This window comes from Wolffia australiana, chromosome 4 (genome assembly GCF_029677425.1).
Source record: "Wolffia australiana isolate 7733 chromosome 4, ASM2967742v1".
Lineage (NCBI taxonomy): Eukaryota > Viridiplantae > Streptophyta > Magnoliopsida > Alismatales > Araceae > Wolffia > Wolffia australiana.
The window spans coordinates 383,383-400,650 of NC_135838.1; the positions used below are offsets into that span (position 1 = coordinate 383,383).

The 17,268-nt window shown below is 41.1% G+C and overlaps 2 protein-coding genes across 2 annotated transcripts; both read right to left on the bottom strand.

Moving 5' to 3' along the window:
• Nucleotides 1-292: 292 nt before the first annotated feature.
• On the bottom strand, nucleotides 293-1,248 carry LOC144702695 (uncharacterized). Its single transcript, XM_078574696.1, has one exon. It carries the CDS (start codon nucleotides 953-955, stop codon nucleotides 533-535), a length of 423 nt encoding a protein of 140 aa, XP_078430822.1. The 5' UTR covers nucleotides 956-1,248; the 3' UTR covers nucleotides 293-532.
• Nucleotides 1,249-2,843: 1,595 nt separating this feature from the next.
• On the bottom strand, nucleotides 2,844-7,109 carry LOC144702572 (putative protein kinase At2g41970). Its single transcript, XM_078574614.1, has 7 exons — nucleotides 6,718-7,109; nucleotides 6,375-6,631; nucleotides 5,358-5,484; nucleotides 4,395-4,668; nucleotides 4,185-4,317; nucleotides 3,273-3,359; nucleotides 2,844-3,126 (listed from the first exon to the last, which is right to left on the bottom strand). Exons 1-7 carry the CDS (start codon nucleotides 6,806-6,808, stop codon nucleotides 3,004-3,006), a joined length of 1,092 nt encoding a protein of 363 aa, XP_078430740.1. The 5' UTR covers nucleotides 6,809-7,109; the 3' UTR covers nucleotides 2,844-3,003.
• Between the last annotated feature and the right edge of the window lie 10,159 nt (nucleotides 7,110-17,268).

The window sequence follows — 17,268 nt, forward strand, 5'->3', positions numbered from 1 at the left end:
CTGAAGAATCAAAGATCTTCACAGCTTCGTTCAGAACTGAAGAATCAAAGAACTTTTCAATGTCGTTCAGATCCAAACAATCAAAGATCATCGCAGCGTCGTTCAGATCCGAAGAATCAAAAGTAGTTTCCAATATCGCTCAGATCCGAGCAATCGAAGATCTTCGCAGTATCGTTCCGATCCGAAGAATCAGAGAACTCTTCAATGTCGCTCAGATCGAAACAATCAAAGATCTTCGCAGCGTCGTTCAGATCCGAAGAATCAAACAACTCTTCAACGTTGCTCAGATCCGAACAATCAAATATCATCGCAGCGTCGTTCAGATCCGAAGAATCAAACAACTCTTCAACGTTGCTCAGATCCGAACAATCAAATATCATCGCAGCGTCGTTCAGATCCGAATCGACCGAAGAAACTTCCAACGAAACCGTTCAAATCTCCGCAGAAGAACTCCTTCCTCGCGAGGAAAGACGTACCAGAGAACGAAAGAGGCGACGCAAGATCGATCGACGAACTGAATTCTCGGATGAACTCAATCCTCCCTCTGCGACGGGCTGCGCCAGAAGCCGGCGCCGTAGAAATGCGCCAACATCTCGCGATCCATCTCGGAGACCTCCGCCGCCGGAGACTCCTCCGCCGCCCACAGCCGCACCTCGCCGCCGACGACCGCCGCGCCTGCGTCCTCGCCGGCGGCGGCGATCTCGCCGCCGGCGAGCAGCCCCTTCTTCTTGATCGCCTTGCGCCGCCGCCGCCGACAGGCCCGCCGGCACATCTCCGCCGGAAGCTTGACGACGGCGAGAACGAGCAGGCTGAGAATCCCGCACGGGCAGCAGCAGCACACCGCCGCCAAGTCTGCCGCCGTGCCGCCGGCCACCTCCGCGCACGTCGCCCGCCGCGGCCCGCCGCTGAGAAGCACCGGCTGCCTCTTCCCCCCCGCCGCCGCCGCCACCGCCATCGCCGCCCCAACCGAGCTCACACCTTCATCCGCTCCGCCGGTCGGGGCCGGCCCTCCGCCGCCGCCGCCGCCCCCCCCCCCCCCAAGAAGAAGAAGACAGAGAAGAAGATGATCGGCCGAGCTCGCGTTACGCCGCCGTTGCGAGGCGGCGGTCGGGATTCTTCGCCGCCTCCGCCGCCGTCGGAGGAGGAAGAAGACGAATAATAGGAAGACGAGGAGGAGGGTGGCCGTTATGAAGGGCGGGCGGGCGGTCTGGTCCTTCGCGGTGAAGATACTGCGGAGTGGGAGACACGTCACGCCCAACGGCTATCCGACGCCGAAAGAAGGCCGCCTGGGCCGGCGAGTGTACACGTGGCCGATTCTTGGCCTTTCGATCCGTGATGACACTCATCTTTACCGATATGCGGATCGGGTATTTTCCAATAGCTCAGTTAAGAAATTTTAATGTGTATAATAGGAAACTGCCTAATTGGGACCTAATTGTTGTTATATCTTGATTTTTTTAAGTTTTTTGGTTTATGAGGCTCCTTTTATGGTAATTTTGCATCTCAAAAGGTATTTTGTTTTGCGTTTTTTAGAAAATCAGGGAAAGCTCACAGCCGTGCGAACTTGAAGCTCCCACTAGCCCACATGGCGAATCTTGTTGGGAGATAGGATTCAAAATTCAATAAGTAACTTACACCAAATATTTTATTAAATGTTTTTTTCTACTTTATCCATAAAAGATATTGGAATTCAATGTACAGATGTAGATTTTTTCTTACTTTATCCATAAAACATATTGGAATTCAATGTACAGATTTAGATTTTTTTCTTACTTTATCCATAAAATATATTGGAATTCAATGTACAGACATCCGTCTGTATATTAAATTCCAATATATTTAATGGATAAAGTAAGAAATTATCTATATCCGTCTTTGACCAAATTATCTATATCCGTCTGATACTCTAAAATCCTCTTCTTTTATCCGGATACTGGGCATCAGAATGTCCAGTATGAAAAGGCAAACACTACTGGCAAGCTAGGAAAACAAATTTAAAAATAAACTCCGACCCTTTATTTCGTTAATACCAGGTGAATTTACCGGGGGAATTCATGGATCGGGTGTTTCGCTGTGAAGTTACCGGGGGAAGTGGTTGCGGACACGTCGGACTTAACGGCTACGTGATGACGCAAAGAGAATCAAGATTCGGTCGTGCGCAGGGTACACGTGGCTGAGTCTTAGCCGTTCGCCGTTAAACGTCGGACGGCCGAGATTGTCGTTCAGAACACGCAAGCCAGGTAAAACCAAATGAACTTAATTCCCCCCACCGTTTCTTTCTTTAATGCTACCCAAAGTACAAACTTAAAATTAATTGATCGACTATGATCGACATATGCTCCAATTGGGGCTTGCCACGTGACAGATCTCGATTAAACTGACACTAACGGTTGATCAACCCATGATAGGATGATAAAAGAATGCCCATTTGGACAAGAATCTAATCTTCGGAAAAGCAGAACATTAATTTCTTTGGAGTGAGGGGTAGTTTCTTTTCTTTTTTTTGGGAAACAAAGGAGTGAAGGGTAGTAGTTTAACTGTTGATGAAATAAAAGCCAAGGGTGTTCTTTACATCAATAAAATTCCTGATGGGTGAAATAGAAGTGAAGGGTAGTTTCTTTTTTTTGGGGGGGAAGCAAGGGAGTGAAGGCTAGTGGATTAACTGATTAAGAAAGAAAAGCCAAGGTCGTTCTTTACAGCATTAAAATTCCTGATGGTTGCAATAAAAGTGAAGGGTAGTCTTTTTTTTGGGGAAACAAGGGAGTGAAGGGTAGTAGATTAACTGATTAAGAAAGAAAAGCCAAGTGTGTTCTTTACAGCATTAAAATTCCTGATGGGTGAAATAAAAGTGAAGGGTAGTTTCCTTTTTTTTTTTGGTTGGGGAAACAAGGGAGTGAAGGGTAGTAGATTAACTGATTAAGAAAGAAACACCAAGGGTGTTCTTTGCATCAATAAAATTCCTGATGGGTGTAATAAAAGACAAGCAGAGAAGAAGAGGTAAGCTCAGGCGTGATGCTCCTGCGCAGGTCTGGAGCTGAGAAGGGGTTGCAGAGCCTTCACCACAATGGACATGTTGGGCCGGAAATCTGATTCATACTGCACACACAAGGCCGCCACCGCTGCCATCTGAAACAAGACAAGGACTTGATTCGTCAGATCATTCAAGGGGAAAAAATAGAAAAAAAGAAGGAAAATAAAAAGAATTGTTCACTGGGTTATGCTAGAACCCATAAAAAATGGGTTTTTTTCTGTGGTTTAGTCAAAGTATGTACCTTGGCGACAGCCTTTGGAGGGAACTCGTTGTTTAGTTTGGGGTCAACGCACTGCTTCACCTTGTCCTCGCTCAGTCTGGGCGTTGCCTTCAAAGATCAAGACAGGAGATGAGCTTTATGGGCCATAGATAATTGGCTTTGATCTTGGGAGGAGATCTTTCAATGTGAGCCAGAGAACAGATTTTTCTGATTCTGGGGGGGAGTTACTCTTGAGATCAGTCGAATGATGGATGTTCATTTTTCTTCGAGGTGAGCTGATAGTGGAAATGGTTATTTTGGAGATGGGCAAGATAATCAATTTATATTCTGAGATTGGGAGAATAGCTTTGATGATGTCGGAAGGACTTAATTTGCAGATGAGCAAGAACGAAAATAAGTATTCTGAACTCTGGGGATGCGTTTATCTTCGAGATGAGCCAGGGAACAACTTTTCAGATTTTGGAAGGAGTCATTCAGCATGCAGAGGAGCAAGAGAATGAAAAATTACTCTCAAATTAAGCGTTTTTTTGTAGATGAATATTCTGGAATCGGAAGGAGTTATTTTTGGAGGCGAGCAGGAAAATACATGGATATTCTTAAATTGGAGGATTTATTCTAAAGTTTCACGATATTGAAAGGAGTTATTTTGTTGAAGCGAAAGAAAATAAATAAACATTTTAAATTTCTAGTATGAATATAATTTTTTCTCTAGGTGAGCCAGGGAATGACTTTGCTAATATTGGAAGGAGTTATTTTTGTATATCAGCAAGAAAACAAATAAATATTCTGAGATTGGGAGGAGTTATTTTTTCGAGATAACCCGGGGAATAATTGTTCAGATATTGGAACTAGTTATCTTTCAGATGAAAAAGACTAAAATTTAATAATAAAATATACGGAAGGAATTATTTAAGAGAGATGATCTAGACTCACCCATGTGACCAGACTCTGCTGCCCTTTGGGCATGGTATGGTCAACGGGCTTCCTGCCAGTGAGCAACTCAAGAAGCACCACCCCAAAACTGTACACATCGCTCTTCTGGGTCAACTGCCCGGTCATCGCATACCTACATATCTTTGACCATTGAGGAGCTGACTAACTTTGACTTTGACTTTGACATAAACCAGGGTCAGTTAAACTTACTCTGGGGCATGGTAACCGAAGGTGCCGAGGACGCGGGTAGAGTGGAGTCGGGCCGAAGAGTCAGGGGACTGGCTGCTGAGGTTGAAGTCAGCGATCTTGGCGTTGAAGTCGTCAAAGAGGAGGACATTGCTGGACCTGACGTCCCTGTGCACCACCGGCGGCTGGACCTTCTCATGCAAAAATTCGAGCCCTCGCGCCGCGCCATAAGCGATCTTCACCCGCTCGCTCCAGCTCAGTACCGGCCCCGGCTCTGCCCCTTGCACCCCTTTCCTGCCTGCAACCAGACCAATCAAGAAGGCAAAACGTCCTCCGGATGACGTTGACCTGTGTGACATTGACCTCTGACTTTGACAGTGTCATCGTCAACGTCTATGTCAGCCATCCCATGGGCTAAAATATTTGTCAACTTTCCGTAATGGTTGATGTTGACCATACTCAACCAAAATTCAACTATGAGAATGATTAGTTGTTGACGTTCAGTCAATGATAGAGTCAACATGGACAAGTGCCAACCTCATCGTCGACGATAACAAGGGTCAATGACAGTGACGTTGATCTGATTGTTGGTTTTGAACTAAAATATAACAAACACTATGGTTGACCAGAAGACGTCAACTGAGTCTATGGCACCCCGTCATCCGTCAACAGTAATCCCATCAACGTCACCGTCAACTGCAAATGTTCCAAACCCCGTCAACTGCATCGAGGGCAGATGACACGACGGTTGACGTATGCAGAACCCTACTTAGGCGCGAAATCCCCTCGTCGTCGTCATCAACCACTTTAAAGTCGCCAAACATCGATGCTAACATCAACGAGGGTGCTTGATGTTGACAATTATAACTCAAATTTAGCAAAAGTTGGCGTTGACGTCAACAGTCAATGATACCAAGTCAACAATACGGTCAACGTCAACAAGGGTCGTTGAAGATTCTGGTGTTGGCATGCAACGTAAAGGGGTACCGTGGAGGACGTCGTGGAGAGAGCCGCGGGTGGCGAACTGGTAGAGGAGGATGCGATTGCCCTGCTCGAGGCAGTAGCCGATGAGCTCCACGAAGAACTCGCTCTTCAGCCGGGACACTGCCGACAGCTGCCCAGCCAGAGAGACCAAAAAAACTCGTCAATATCTCCTTGTATTTCCTTCTTCATTCTTGTACAATTGGTTTTGGGAGAGAATATAGAGATAGAGATAGAGATAGAAAGAGAGGGAGGGACAGAGAGAGAGAGAGACAGAGAGATAGAGAGAGAGTGACAGAGAGAGACCGAGAGAAAGAGATATAGGAAAGAAGATAGAGAGAGGGAGAGAGATAGAGAAAGAGATAGACACAGAGAGAGAGAGAGAGATAGAGAGAGAGAGACCGAGAGAGACAGATATAAACAGAGATAGAGAGACGAAAAAACTCGTCAAAAACTCGTTGTTTTTCTTTGTTCCTTCTTGTATTGTTGGGTTTGGGCCACGAGAGAGAGAGAGAGACGAAAACTTGTTATTCCTTCTTCGTTCTTGTATTGTTGTGTTTGGGCCAGAAAAGAGAGAGAGGGAGAGACAGAGAGAGAGAGAGAGAGAGAGAGATAGAGGGAGATACAGCGAGACAGAGGGAGAGAGAGGGAGATACAGATATACAGAGAGACAGAGAGATAGAGAGGGAGATACAGAGAAAGGGAGAGAGAGAGAGGGAGAGGGAGAGAAAGAGAGGGAGATACAGAGAGAGAGAGAGAGAGAGCGAGAGATACAGAGAGACAGAGAGGGAGAGAGGGAGATACAGAAAGACAGAGAGACAGAGAGACAGAGAGGGAGATACAGAGATACAGAGATACAGAGAGAGGGAGATACAGAGAGACAGAGAGAGATAGGGAGATACAGAGATACAGAGAGAGGGAGAGAGAGCGAGAGAGAGAGATACGGAGAGACAGAGAGAGAGGGGGAGAGACAGAGAGAGAGACTGACAGAGAGAAAGAGGAGAGAAAGAGAGAGAGAGAGACCTGGGCGGAGAAATCAGCGTCGGAGTCTTGGGAGACGGAGGGGTCGAGGCGCTTGATGGCGGCGCGTTGGCCGGAGGGGAGGACGGCGAGGTACACTCGGCCGTAGGAGCCTTCCCCGACCAGGGCGCCGGGGCCGAACCCGCCGGTCAGGCGGTCGAGCTCGGCCAGGGCCACGGCGGGGGTCTCGATGGGCAGAGCCTTGGGCGGGGGCGCGCCGGGCCGGCCCGGGTTGGGTCCCCTCGGGTCCGCGTAGCCGCCTGAAACAGCAGCAAGGAAAGAGTGAGAAAGAGAGCTGGGTCAACGCGAGGAGGAAAGAGAGGAAGGGGAGGGGAGGGGGGTTGACTTTGGGGTTGGCGGGTGGCCTGGGCGGCGGAGGGGTGCGGGGGAGGCGGGTAGGGGTCGTCGGCGTCGTCGTCGCCGCCGCAGCAGGACATGGTTTGGAGAGCGGGGGTGGTGGTGGTGGTGGTGGGGAGAAAGAGGAAGGAGGGGGAGAGAGAGAGAGGAGAGGGGGGGGATGGGGGGTTTTGATCGGGGGGTGCTTCTTCTGATGTTATCTAAATTTGGAGCTGGCTGATTTAGGCTGCTTCCGGGTGCCAAGGGGATTCTCTCTCTCTCTCTCTCTCTCTCTCTCTCTCTCTCTCTCTCTCTCTCTCTCTCTCTCTCTTTCTCTGTGGCTCGCTCTCTCTTTCTCTCTTTCTTTGTCTCTCTCTCTCTCTCTCCCCCTCTTGCTCTCGCTTCTTCTTCTTTTCTCTTTTCGTCTCTCTCTCTCTCTTTGTGTCTCTCTCTCCGCCGCTGTTGCTCCCGCTTCTTCTTTTTCTTCTTTTTCTTCTTCTTCTTCTTCTTCTTCTTCTTCTCTTTCGTCTCTCTCTCTCTCTCTCTCTCTCTCTCTCTCCGCCGCTATAGCTCTCGCTTCTTCTTGTTCTCTCTTTTCATCTTTCTCACTCTCTACCTCTCTCTCTCTCTCCCTCTTCCCCCGCTCTTGCGCTCGCTTTTTTTTCTTCTTCTTCTTCTCCCTTTTCATCTTTCTCACTCTCTACACCTCTCTCTCTCTCTCTCTCTCCCCCTCTCCCTCTCTCTCTCTCCCTCTCCGCCTGCGCTTGCTATCGCTTTTTCTTTTTCTTCTTCTTCTTCTTCTCTTCTTCTTCTTCTTCTTCTTCTTCTTCTCCTCTCTTTTCATCTTTCTCACTCTCTACACCTCTCTCTCTCTCTCTCTCTCTCTCTCTCTCTCTCTCTCTTTCTTCCTCTCCGCCTGCGCTTGCTCTCGCTTTTTCTTTTTCTTCTTCTTCTTCTTCTTCTTCTTCTTCTTCTTCTTCTTCTCTCTTTTCATCTTTTAGTAATTATGTTATTTTTTATTGCTGTTTTTTATGATTTTATCTCTATTCAAATTGTATTACATTTTAAATTGCATACCAGGATTGTTTTAGACATTTTTAACTCGCTTTAGTGGTGCTCTCGCTTTTTCTTTTTCTTCTTCTTCTTCTTTTCTCTTTTCATCTTTCTCACTCTCTCTCTCTCTCTCTCTCTCTCTCTCTCTCTCTCTCTCTCTCTCTCTCTTTCTTCCTCTCCGCCTGCGCTTGCTCTCGCTTTTTCTGCTTCTTCTTCTCTCTTTTCATCTTTCCCACTCTCTATGTTGAGTTGCAGGCTTTACCGAGGAACTCGAGGAAGAGAGTGAGCTCTCGAGGAGCTGAACAACACAACTTAACTAAAGGAATGATAATGTAACAAGAGGATTGAGGTGAAGAAGAAGCGTAAAACGATCGATACAAGAAGGCGTGTTTATATATATATATCGTTGTACTATATCCCGCACAATGGTCATTACATTGGTTCATATTTATATAGATTATAATAGCTATTTAAATAGTTAACGTTTCTGTTATGATCATAGCTGTTGTAACAGATAACATCCATATCATCTTGAATTCTAGCCATTACATTCTATCAATATATATTCCTATCTATGTTTAATCCTGTCTATATTTAATCATATATTGAATCACGGCCCCTAATCTCGTAACGAATATATGGGGTATGTGTTTTATTTTTGCTAGCTACTATGTATTAGAATTCATATTGGTCCATGGGGTTGCTGATCAGGTACTCGTGAGTTGCTGACTCTTCTTCATTCCTACCTGCACCTTTCTCTCTCTCCATCTCTCTTTTTTCCCCTCTCTCTCTTTGTCTCTTGCTCCCAATCTCCATCTTTCTCTCTCTCCATCTCTCTTTTTCCCCTCTCTCTCTTTGTCTCTTGCTCCCAATCTCCATCTTTTTCTCTCTCTCTCCATGTCTCTCTTCTTCTGATGCCTCTCTGTCTCCCTCTCGCTCTCTTCCTCTTCTTCTTCTTCTTCTTCTTCCTCTTCTTCTTCTTCTCCTCTCTCTCTGCCTTTCTTTCTCCCTCTTGCTCTCTTCCTCTTCTTCTTTTTCTCTCCCTCCATCTCTCTCTTTCTTCCCCTCTAGCTCTTCCTCTTCTTCTTAATGTCTCTCTCTGTCTCTCTCTCCTTCTTCCCTACCTCTCTCCCTCTCTGTGTCCTCCTCTTATTATTCTTATTCTTTCCCATCATCTTCTCTCTCTCTCTCTCTCTTTTATTCGTGCCTCTATATTTTTCTTCTCTCTCTGTCTCTCTCATCTTCAGATGAAGCATGAGGTGATAACCGTTAGTGACTCAAGAGTAATAGTATATTACGATTAAATGTTAAATTGATACAGATGGAGTTACGACTTTATTGCATGATTGCATTGTTTATAAACAAGGAAGAAAATTGTGAAGAGAAAATAACACCACTATGAATAGATGAAGAAAGAAGGGAAAAGAGATATGTCACTAGGAAAATGCCAAAAGTCAACCAAAGTTCCTCATGTTTAAACCCAACCATTGGGATATTGAAAGAGTAAACCACATATCATGACCCTATGTGGTGGGTGGTTTTGGGCATTACATGACAAAGGAAGTTGGTGGTTACTGCACAAAGTACATCAACTCCTATGACTTCATCAAAGATGATAAACTGATAGGGGTCACGAGCAAGGTGTCACTTATGGTGGATTGAGGACTCAACAAGCTCCTCCTTTATGGGTGGGTTGGAAAACATGCGTAAATGCTGTGGATGTAGGGGGTGCCCTTCTGAAATTATCTAGGGGGAACTCCCACAAGGATGTACTTGATCATATTACATGAAAAGTGTTAATGTTCCCCAAAATTAGTCCTCATAGCATGCACTTTTGGCAAGATCAATGCATAATGGAACATAAGCATAGCGAAGTCTTGTTGATGATGTGGGGTATGTGTGGCTTAAGATACAGGTCGCACTCTCTAAAAAAATCCATACTCAATCAGATTAAAATTTGAATGGTACCAATAGTAGTTGTTTGAGGTGTCTTATAGGTTGATGGCGGTGATCTCTATGTCTTCATTATTGAGTCAATGATTTTGATAGAACTGTGATAGAATTAGAGCCAATGTAATTAACTGTGGGGTTGTTGACAGCATTTATTCACCTTCGTCCTTGAGCCATTGTGAAGTTCAGAATCAAAGATAATGATGATAAATATTGCATTGGGTGATTTTTGGGTCATTCATTGGGGTATTAATCATATGCTCCTCTGTGTACTTGAGTGCTTCACCTCGGAACATTATACACTTTGATTGTCATGGTTGAGTTGAATTATTTGTTTTTTATGGTTCTTTATCAAACTAAAAAATAGAAATCTCATAGAAGACGAGGAGATTGGTCAAGGAAATCAGTTTACTGAAGCTTCGTTTCGTCTGATTTGGGTCGATCTTTCCATTGAACTAGGACTTCCAGGACGTTGGAGTCCTAAACACTTGGAGGACCTACAAGGACTCTCAAAATTAGAGACGGGCTTGATAGGGAGGGTATTGGTACATGCATCATTTTTTGTTAAAAAAGGTTGTGATTTGAGGGTCCTTACAGATCTCGAGTTTGCCCAAATGAGGGATTAGGTTTGAAAGAGAACCGACTCCCTAGTGCAATAGAATGTCGACAACATAGGCATCAGGACTAGTTTTTTATAGGATGTGAAATGACCTGGCACTTTGAGGAAATTTTATGAAATGGTGTTGAGGGGGTTAAGCCATATGGATTGCTGTAAGCATTGGACAAAATCTCCCAAGTTCTTGTAAATGTGGTTGGAGAGTCTCAACTTTTCTTCTACAGCTGCATAAAGAGCTTTAATGTGGGTCGTTCTAGTTTCTACATTATATGACAATTATTTTATGCCTTCTAGAGGCTTAAAAGAAATAGGATTTGTGGCTAATGAGCATATACAATAGGAAAAGGCTTAATCACGTTGACCGGTTTGGAATAACGTTTTATGAAAACTCAACATTTGATAGGAGGGAATCCCGAGTCATGTGGCACTCGTGTACAAGACAACAAAGAAGATTACCAAGGATTCTGTTTGTCACCCTAGTTTGCCCATTGGTCTCATGATCAAAGGCCATGAAATAATAGAGTTTGATCCCCATATGGCACCATAAAGTTATTGAAAAAAGACCGTATATTTATTATTATGGTTAGAGACAATTATGATAGATAAGCATAATCTTCAATTATGAATTTTGATGAATTTAATTGTAGATAGTATGTTGGCAAGCTGAAATCTCTGCACGTTGGCAATCTGAAATCTTTGCATTGTGGTGAGCTGAAATCATTTCATTGGCAATCTGAATCTCCACCTTGGACAGCTGAATTCGTGGAACATTAGAAGAGCTGAAATCATTTCATTGGCAATCTGAATCTCCACCTTGGACAGCTGAATTCGTGGAACATTAGAAGAGCTGAAATAGTTTCATCGTCAATCTGAATCTCCATCTGGGCAAGCTGAATTCGTGGAACATTTGAAGAGCTGAAATAGTTTCATCGGCAATCTGAATCTCCATCTTGGCGAGCTGAAATCGCGGAACATTTGAAGATATGAAATCTTTTCATTGGCATTCTGAAATCTTCTCATTGTTAAGCTGAAATTCTTGGAACTTTGGAGACCAAAAATCTTCTCATTGATAAGTTGAAATCAAGACATTGGTAAGCGGAGTTTCTTGGAGCATTGACTAGCTGAATATCTAAATTCTTGTGATTTTCGTAATCTGATTTTTGAAATTGTGACTCTCAATATCCGAAGAAATCAAAATTTACTGCTGAAATTACTAATCGAAAGAAAGAGATATATATCTGAATTTCTAGTTTCCTTTTATGTTGCAGGATTTAACTTCTCAAGAAATCAAAATTTACAGCTGAAATTACTAATCGAAAGAGAGAGAGAGAGAGAGAGAGAGAGATACCTGGATTTCTAGTTTATTTTTCCGTTGCAAGATTCAATATCTGAAGAAATATAAATTCCTTGCTGACACTGTTAATCAAGAGAGAAAGAGATCTTGGTTTATATTTTTTGTTGCAGGATTTAACATCTGAAGAAATCGTAATTACTCGCTGAAATTATTAATTGAGAGAGAAAGAAATTTGGTTTCTATTTTCTTTTCTATTGCAGGGTTTGAAATCTGAATAAATATATATCTTCCACTTATATTTCTGATTGTGAAGTATTGAACATCATTGAGTATTGAATATCCTGAAATCTTGAATAATCCAAATCTGGTCAGAAAAATTTGTCCTGTTGTTATTTGTATGTCTGTTGCAGGTTGAAGCAGATTGATCGACAAGGTATAAAATTAGTATTGTCATTTAAATTTATCTTGTCAAAATTTATTTCTCTATCATCCTTAATTTCGTCATTGAGCTGAAATTTTTTAATCAAAAGTTAGAGATCTGAAATAGTTCAATAATTACCTTGGATCATATATTACATCAAGAAATCGATATCCAAATTAGTTGTTATTGTTATCTGAATAGATATTGCATTCTTAAATCTGTGACTGAAAAGCATTGACTATAGGTTAAAATTTTCGTAATAAGGATTAAAAAAAATTCATATTGAAGTGAATATTCTTATGTTCAAATTGAATTTTTTTCTCAAGCTAACATTTCAGGAAAACTGAAGACAAGGTTTTAAATATTTTCACAAGTTCTTTCAACTCTTGTGAGAATAGAGATACTACATTGAGTAAAGGCAGATTGGGCAGCTGAGAGGGACTTGAGTGGTCCATTGGAAGAAGAAGTGAAAGCGTGGATACCTTCAAAAGCTAAAGGGGCTCAAGGTTGTTTACGTTTTTCAATTTCTAGATAGGAGATATCCGTGTACCCCTATTACCATGCTGTTTAAGCTTGGGGGGCTATAAAAACTTGGTTAGGGACTTATTAAAAATCCAGTTGGATATTCCGGGACAGGAGTAAGGAACTAGCCCTAACCTGTATAAAAATCTTGGATATCCTCTTCTTATTTCACTATAATTAGTAAATAAGTAGATAAAATTAGAAGTATAGTAATACAAAAAGTAGATATTGAAAGAGAATAGTCTAATTCACCCCCCCCCCCTCTTAGACCATTCATAGGATAATAATTCAACAGAGTTTGATCCCCAATTGTATGGGAAATTTCATCACTATGAAAAAGTATGAGAATGGCACTTTGCCTATAGGGAAGCATCTTAGATTTCCTGACATAAAATAGACTGTGTCATTTCCTTGAATTTGTTGAAGGATCATGAAGATGGCATCAGACTTCTTAGACATTGGAGGGTGGCCCAAAATAAAATCCATGCTGATGTCATCTCTTGGCTTTATGATGGGGGGGCTGTTCTCAACAAGTAGTTCCTTTGGGGCGGGAAAACTGGGACAGCTCGGGCTAGGCCCTTTTATGCCCATTGCCTTTGTTGTGAGGGGTTGTTTGAAAAGAATGAATATGATCAAAGATGGTATGATTTGTCAAGAATCATCTGTCACATATTACATCAAGTCACAGGAGGCATGACGAGAGACATACAGGATGTGAGGTGCCTACCATCTTAGTAACGAAAGATGTGACCTATATCATGGATGATGAAGACTTGATGGATGATAGAATTTCAAGATGGGTGATGGAATATCAGGATGATGGTGGTCATGTGATGAGGCTCACTCTCTCTTTACCGACTGTGCATTTTGATTTATCACATAATCTTCAACGTTATCATTGGTGTCTCTATCGTTAGAGGATCCCCACATTGATCCTCACTTTCTTAGTCATGATGTCTAATTGGTCTTCCCCCGTTGATCTTACTAATAAATATGAGCAATGCTAATTTTATAAACAAATAAGGAACGTAAGGGTAAATGAAAGTGTACCTGTTTTGAGATCATTCCTAAGATTTATATGCTGATTTAATATCAAAAGAATCATTTAATAAAATAAAATCACCCAATAAGGAGAGTAAAAATTGCAAATGGTAACTGTTCTGCAGAAACGATGCCAATTGATAAACCCAAAATTATGGTAAAATTATGAAATTATTATATTTGAGTTTAATCAATAAAATTTATAAATATGTACCCACATAAATGTACTAGAAAGTGAATGAGTATGAGTCACCTTCGTAGAGAACAGATTTTAGGGAAATAGCTCCCGTGATATGATGATTTTGAGAGGACAAGAAGGAATAGATATATGATAAAAGGTAGTGATAAGATGAATATGGCGATATGAGATGGGGTATAACTATTATTAAATAAGGATAAGAAGAATATTACTACAAGGGGTAGATACTGCAACATGACTGAAGAGAGTGAAAATGAGAGAGTGGAATAGAGGAAGACTGAGGAGGTGATGACAAGAAAAGATGAGGAATAAAGGGGATGATAAGAAGAAATATAAAAATTTATTTAAATTGGGGTTTATTAATGGATAATGACAACACCCTAAATTTGGTATTTAATTCACATAATTAACCCAATTTTATGCATTTAAAGAGTTTAAAATAGGGTTGTTGTCATATATTTACATGTAATTAATGTTCTGAAGTAATTTCTGATTTTCCCCTAATATTCTGTTTATTTTATGAAATTTCTGGAATTTATTTAAGCTTGGAATAATTCTGTTTAAATGCAAATGGCAGGTTTAAAATTTAATTTTGATGTTAATTAATGTGAGGACAAATTACTGAGTTTTCTAGAATTTTCTGAAATTTTATTGGAATTTTTGGGAATCTATTTGAGGAAGAAATGAATTTTTAGCTAGGAAAAGGGTATATTTATAAGGAGAATATGAGTTTTAAAGCAATTTCTAAGCTTGGATGGGTTTTCTCAACATTTTTTTGCAATTATTCCCTTAAAAACAGCTCTCAGTCGTGTCTGCAGGCGTAAAGATACGATTAAAATATGGGCAGGGTTTTATTGTAATTATTCAGGATTTGTTTTAATGGTTTCAGGAAAAAATGGAGGAGAGAGATTGTGGAAGGATGTATACGCAAATACTTTATGGTGGTGTCAAATGGCAATCAATACTTTTAAGAACTTAACTGCAAAGTGCCAAAGAGGATTTTTGGTTGCCCACATGGACAAATCTCGGCCATCGGATGAGGATCCGACGATGCTCGAGGAATATTCCTCCGGGCAGTAAGTTCATCGCCGCCGCGGTGCATGCAAAGCGCATGCACGGGCAGTGACGTGGCTCTTTATGATTGGGTAACATTATGAAAAACGCACAGGTAAGTGCATTTTAAATGTACAATCGTAAGTTTCTATCATTTATTCTTTCTTTTTATTTCGGCCAAGGGGTACGTGGCATTCAAGGAATCAAACCAAAAAATGAAGTTCAAAATTCTCCAGCCAATCCGCCATCAACACCTCATTGTGTGTGAAGAAAAAAATAATTAAATAAATGAATTTTGATCCAACGGCTATGATTGGTCAAAATTCATTTATTAATTACTTTTGATCCTGAAGTCTGATTGAGACAATTTTTTATGGATTTGCTTGTCTCAACCTCCTCTTTCTATCTGTATGTGTTGGATCATTCAGATCAAGCCTGCATTGATGGATAAAAATTAATTACTTATTAGAGGTAAAATGGTAATTTTTACTATTTAACATAAGTTTAAAAGCCAAATTTCGAGAGGAGGAGGTCATTCTGGAGGTTGTTCTTTCACAGCTGCAAGAAGCGAGGAGCTTCGTCCTGGATCAACCCTTTTTGGTACTTTTTTCTTCATTGTATTGGACTTTTTAATTTGGATGATTTGTTAGTTAATTTCTTCGTTGTTCTTGTCAATCTTGGTCTGAACTTCAAAATCGCTAGGCTTTAGCAAAATGTACTAGCCCTTACTGGGATTGAGATGAGAGATTGTGAGATTTACCTAGCTATTCCTAGTGCACTATAAAAAAATTACAAAAAAGAAGGTATAATTTCAAGGAGATATTAGATTGCCCTTTATTATCTAATAGTTAGTACATTTTGAGTTACCAAATCCCCAAAACAAACTAAATAAAAATTAAATTTCCTTGTTAATCTCTCTACTTGACTCCTTTGATCCTTTTAATTGGATCAAAGAATTCAATTTAGAGTTCCCTATTTCTTCTATTCTTCCCATCTCGTCTACCTCCCTTTCTAAATTCTTCCTCTAATTAGGATGATTTGATCTTCATTGAAGATTAAATTAACTCCAATTAGGGTCAAATTATTCAAGTAGATCATCGATTAAATTACCTTACTAGCTTCCCTTGGACGATACCTCTATTTATCATTATGCATCTTAAGATAAGGTTTTATAAATTTTATTGTATAAGCTAAAATTAACAATGACAAGGGATTACAAAATTGCATAATTTACCCCTATTCTTTGGCTTATCAGATAATAGGGTTGAAGATAAGACATGATGGAGATAATGGATAAGACGTAGTGATGAAGGTGGTGGATGTACAGGTTGAGTTAGGAATGAGATGGATGAAGATAGTGCATTAGGGTTTTTTTGGTGAATAGATTAAAACACGTAATGGGATTGTGACGGCTTAGGTGTATGTTACATAGATAATAGATGAAACATGATGCAGGTGGTTGATAATGATGGACATTGATGGATGATGGTGAATGGTGATGATGGAATGGATATGATCTACCCAAGTAAATGGGTCGAAGATGGATCAATGTCAGGCAAAAGACTAACCTTAGATCATTATGTTCCTCCAAGATCATGACATCTCTCAAATGTAGATCAGCCTCCCACTTATTTGTTGACTTTCTCTGAGCAATCAAGACACCAAGAACACCCATGATAGAACTTCAACACCTCACTCTCTTTTGGTCTTCCTGTCTAGGAGGAAGTGAGGTTGAAGATATTATTTATGAAGATTGGGTCCTGAATTTATAAATCCAACCATACACATGAATAGAGGACAGAAATAAGAAGCTACCCTCAAATTTTCATCCCAAAGATTTCTCTCTCATCATCCTCATAAGCGCAATCATGTCAGTTTTTAGGGTTTTGTCTTCATTATGGTATTAAATGCAATCATTGGCTAGGATTCACCTGTGACATTCTCAATTGATGGCTCTTGTCATGCCTCGTGTTCCTGCACAAAAAAAGACAGATTTAAATAACAACGTAATAATATTAGATTAATATACTAAAAGATGAGTATGTGTGTGATGTAGTGGTGCATTAATGCATGCCACGTCAACACATTTTTTCATAAAATACCAATTAAGATAGGACATGTGCATCCCATGTGTATATGTGGCACCACATGTCTCTTGGCACCTTGGTCCTGCCACTATTGTTGACTAGTCAAAGGCAAAATTAATGATATTTTAATTATCAATCGCCTCGGTCTCCCCAACTTATTAATTGGGGAAAAAGAACTTTTTTTTTACTGTGCCACGTCATCCCTGCCATTAAAAAATAGCAGACAGAGTTTATTAGCATTAAATGACATTATGGTATTCCTTATCACAGTTGCAAAATGGTTTCTCCATTTAATCATTTTAGGCTTGATAGCATGCATATATGA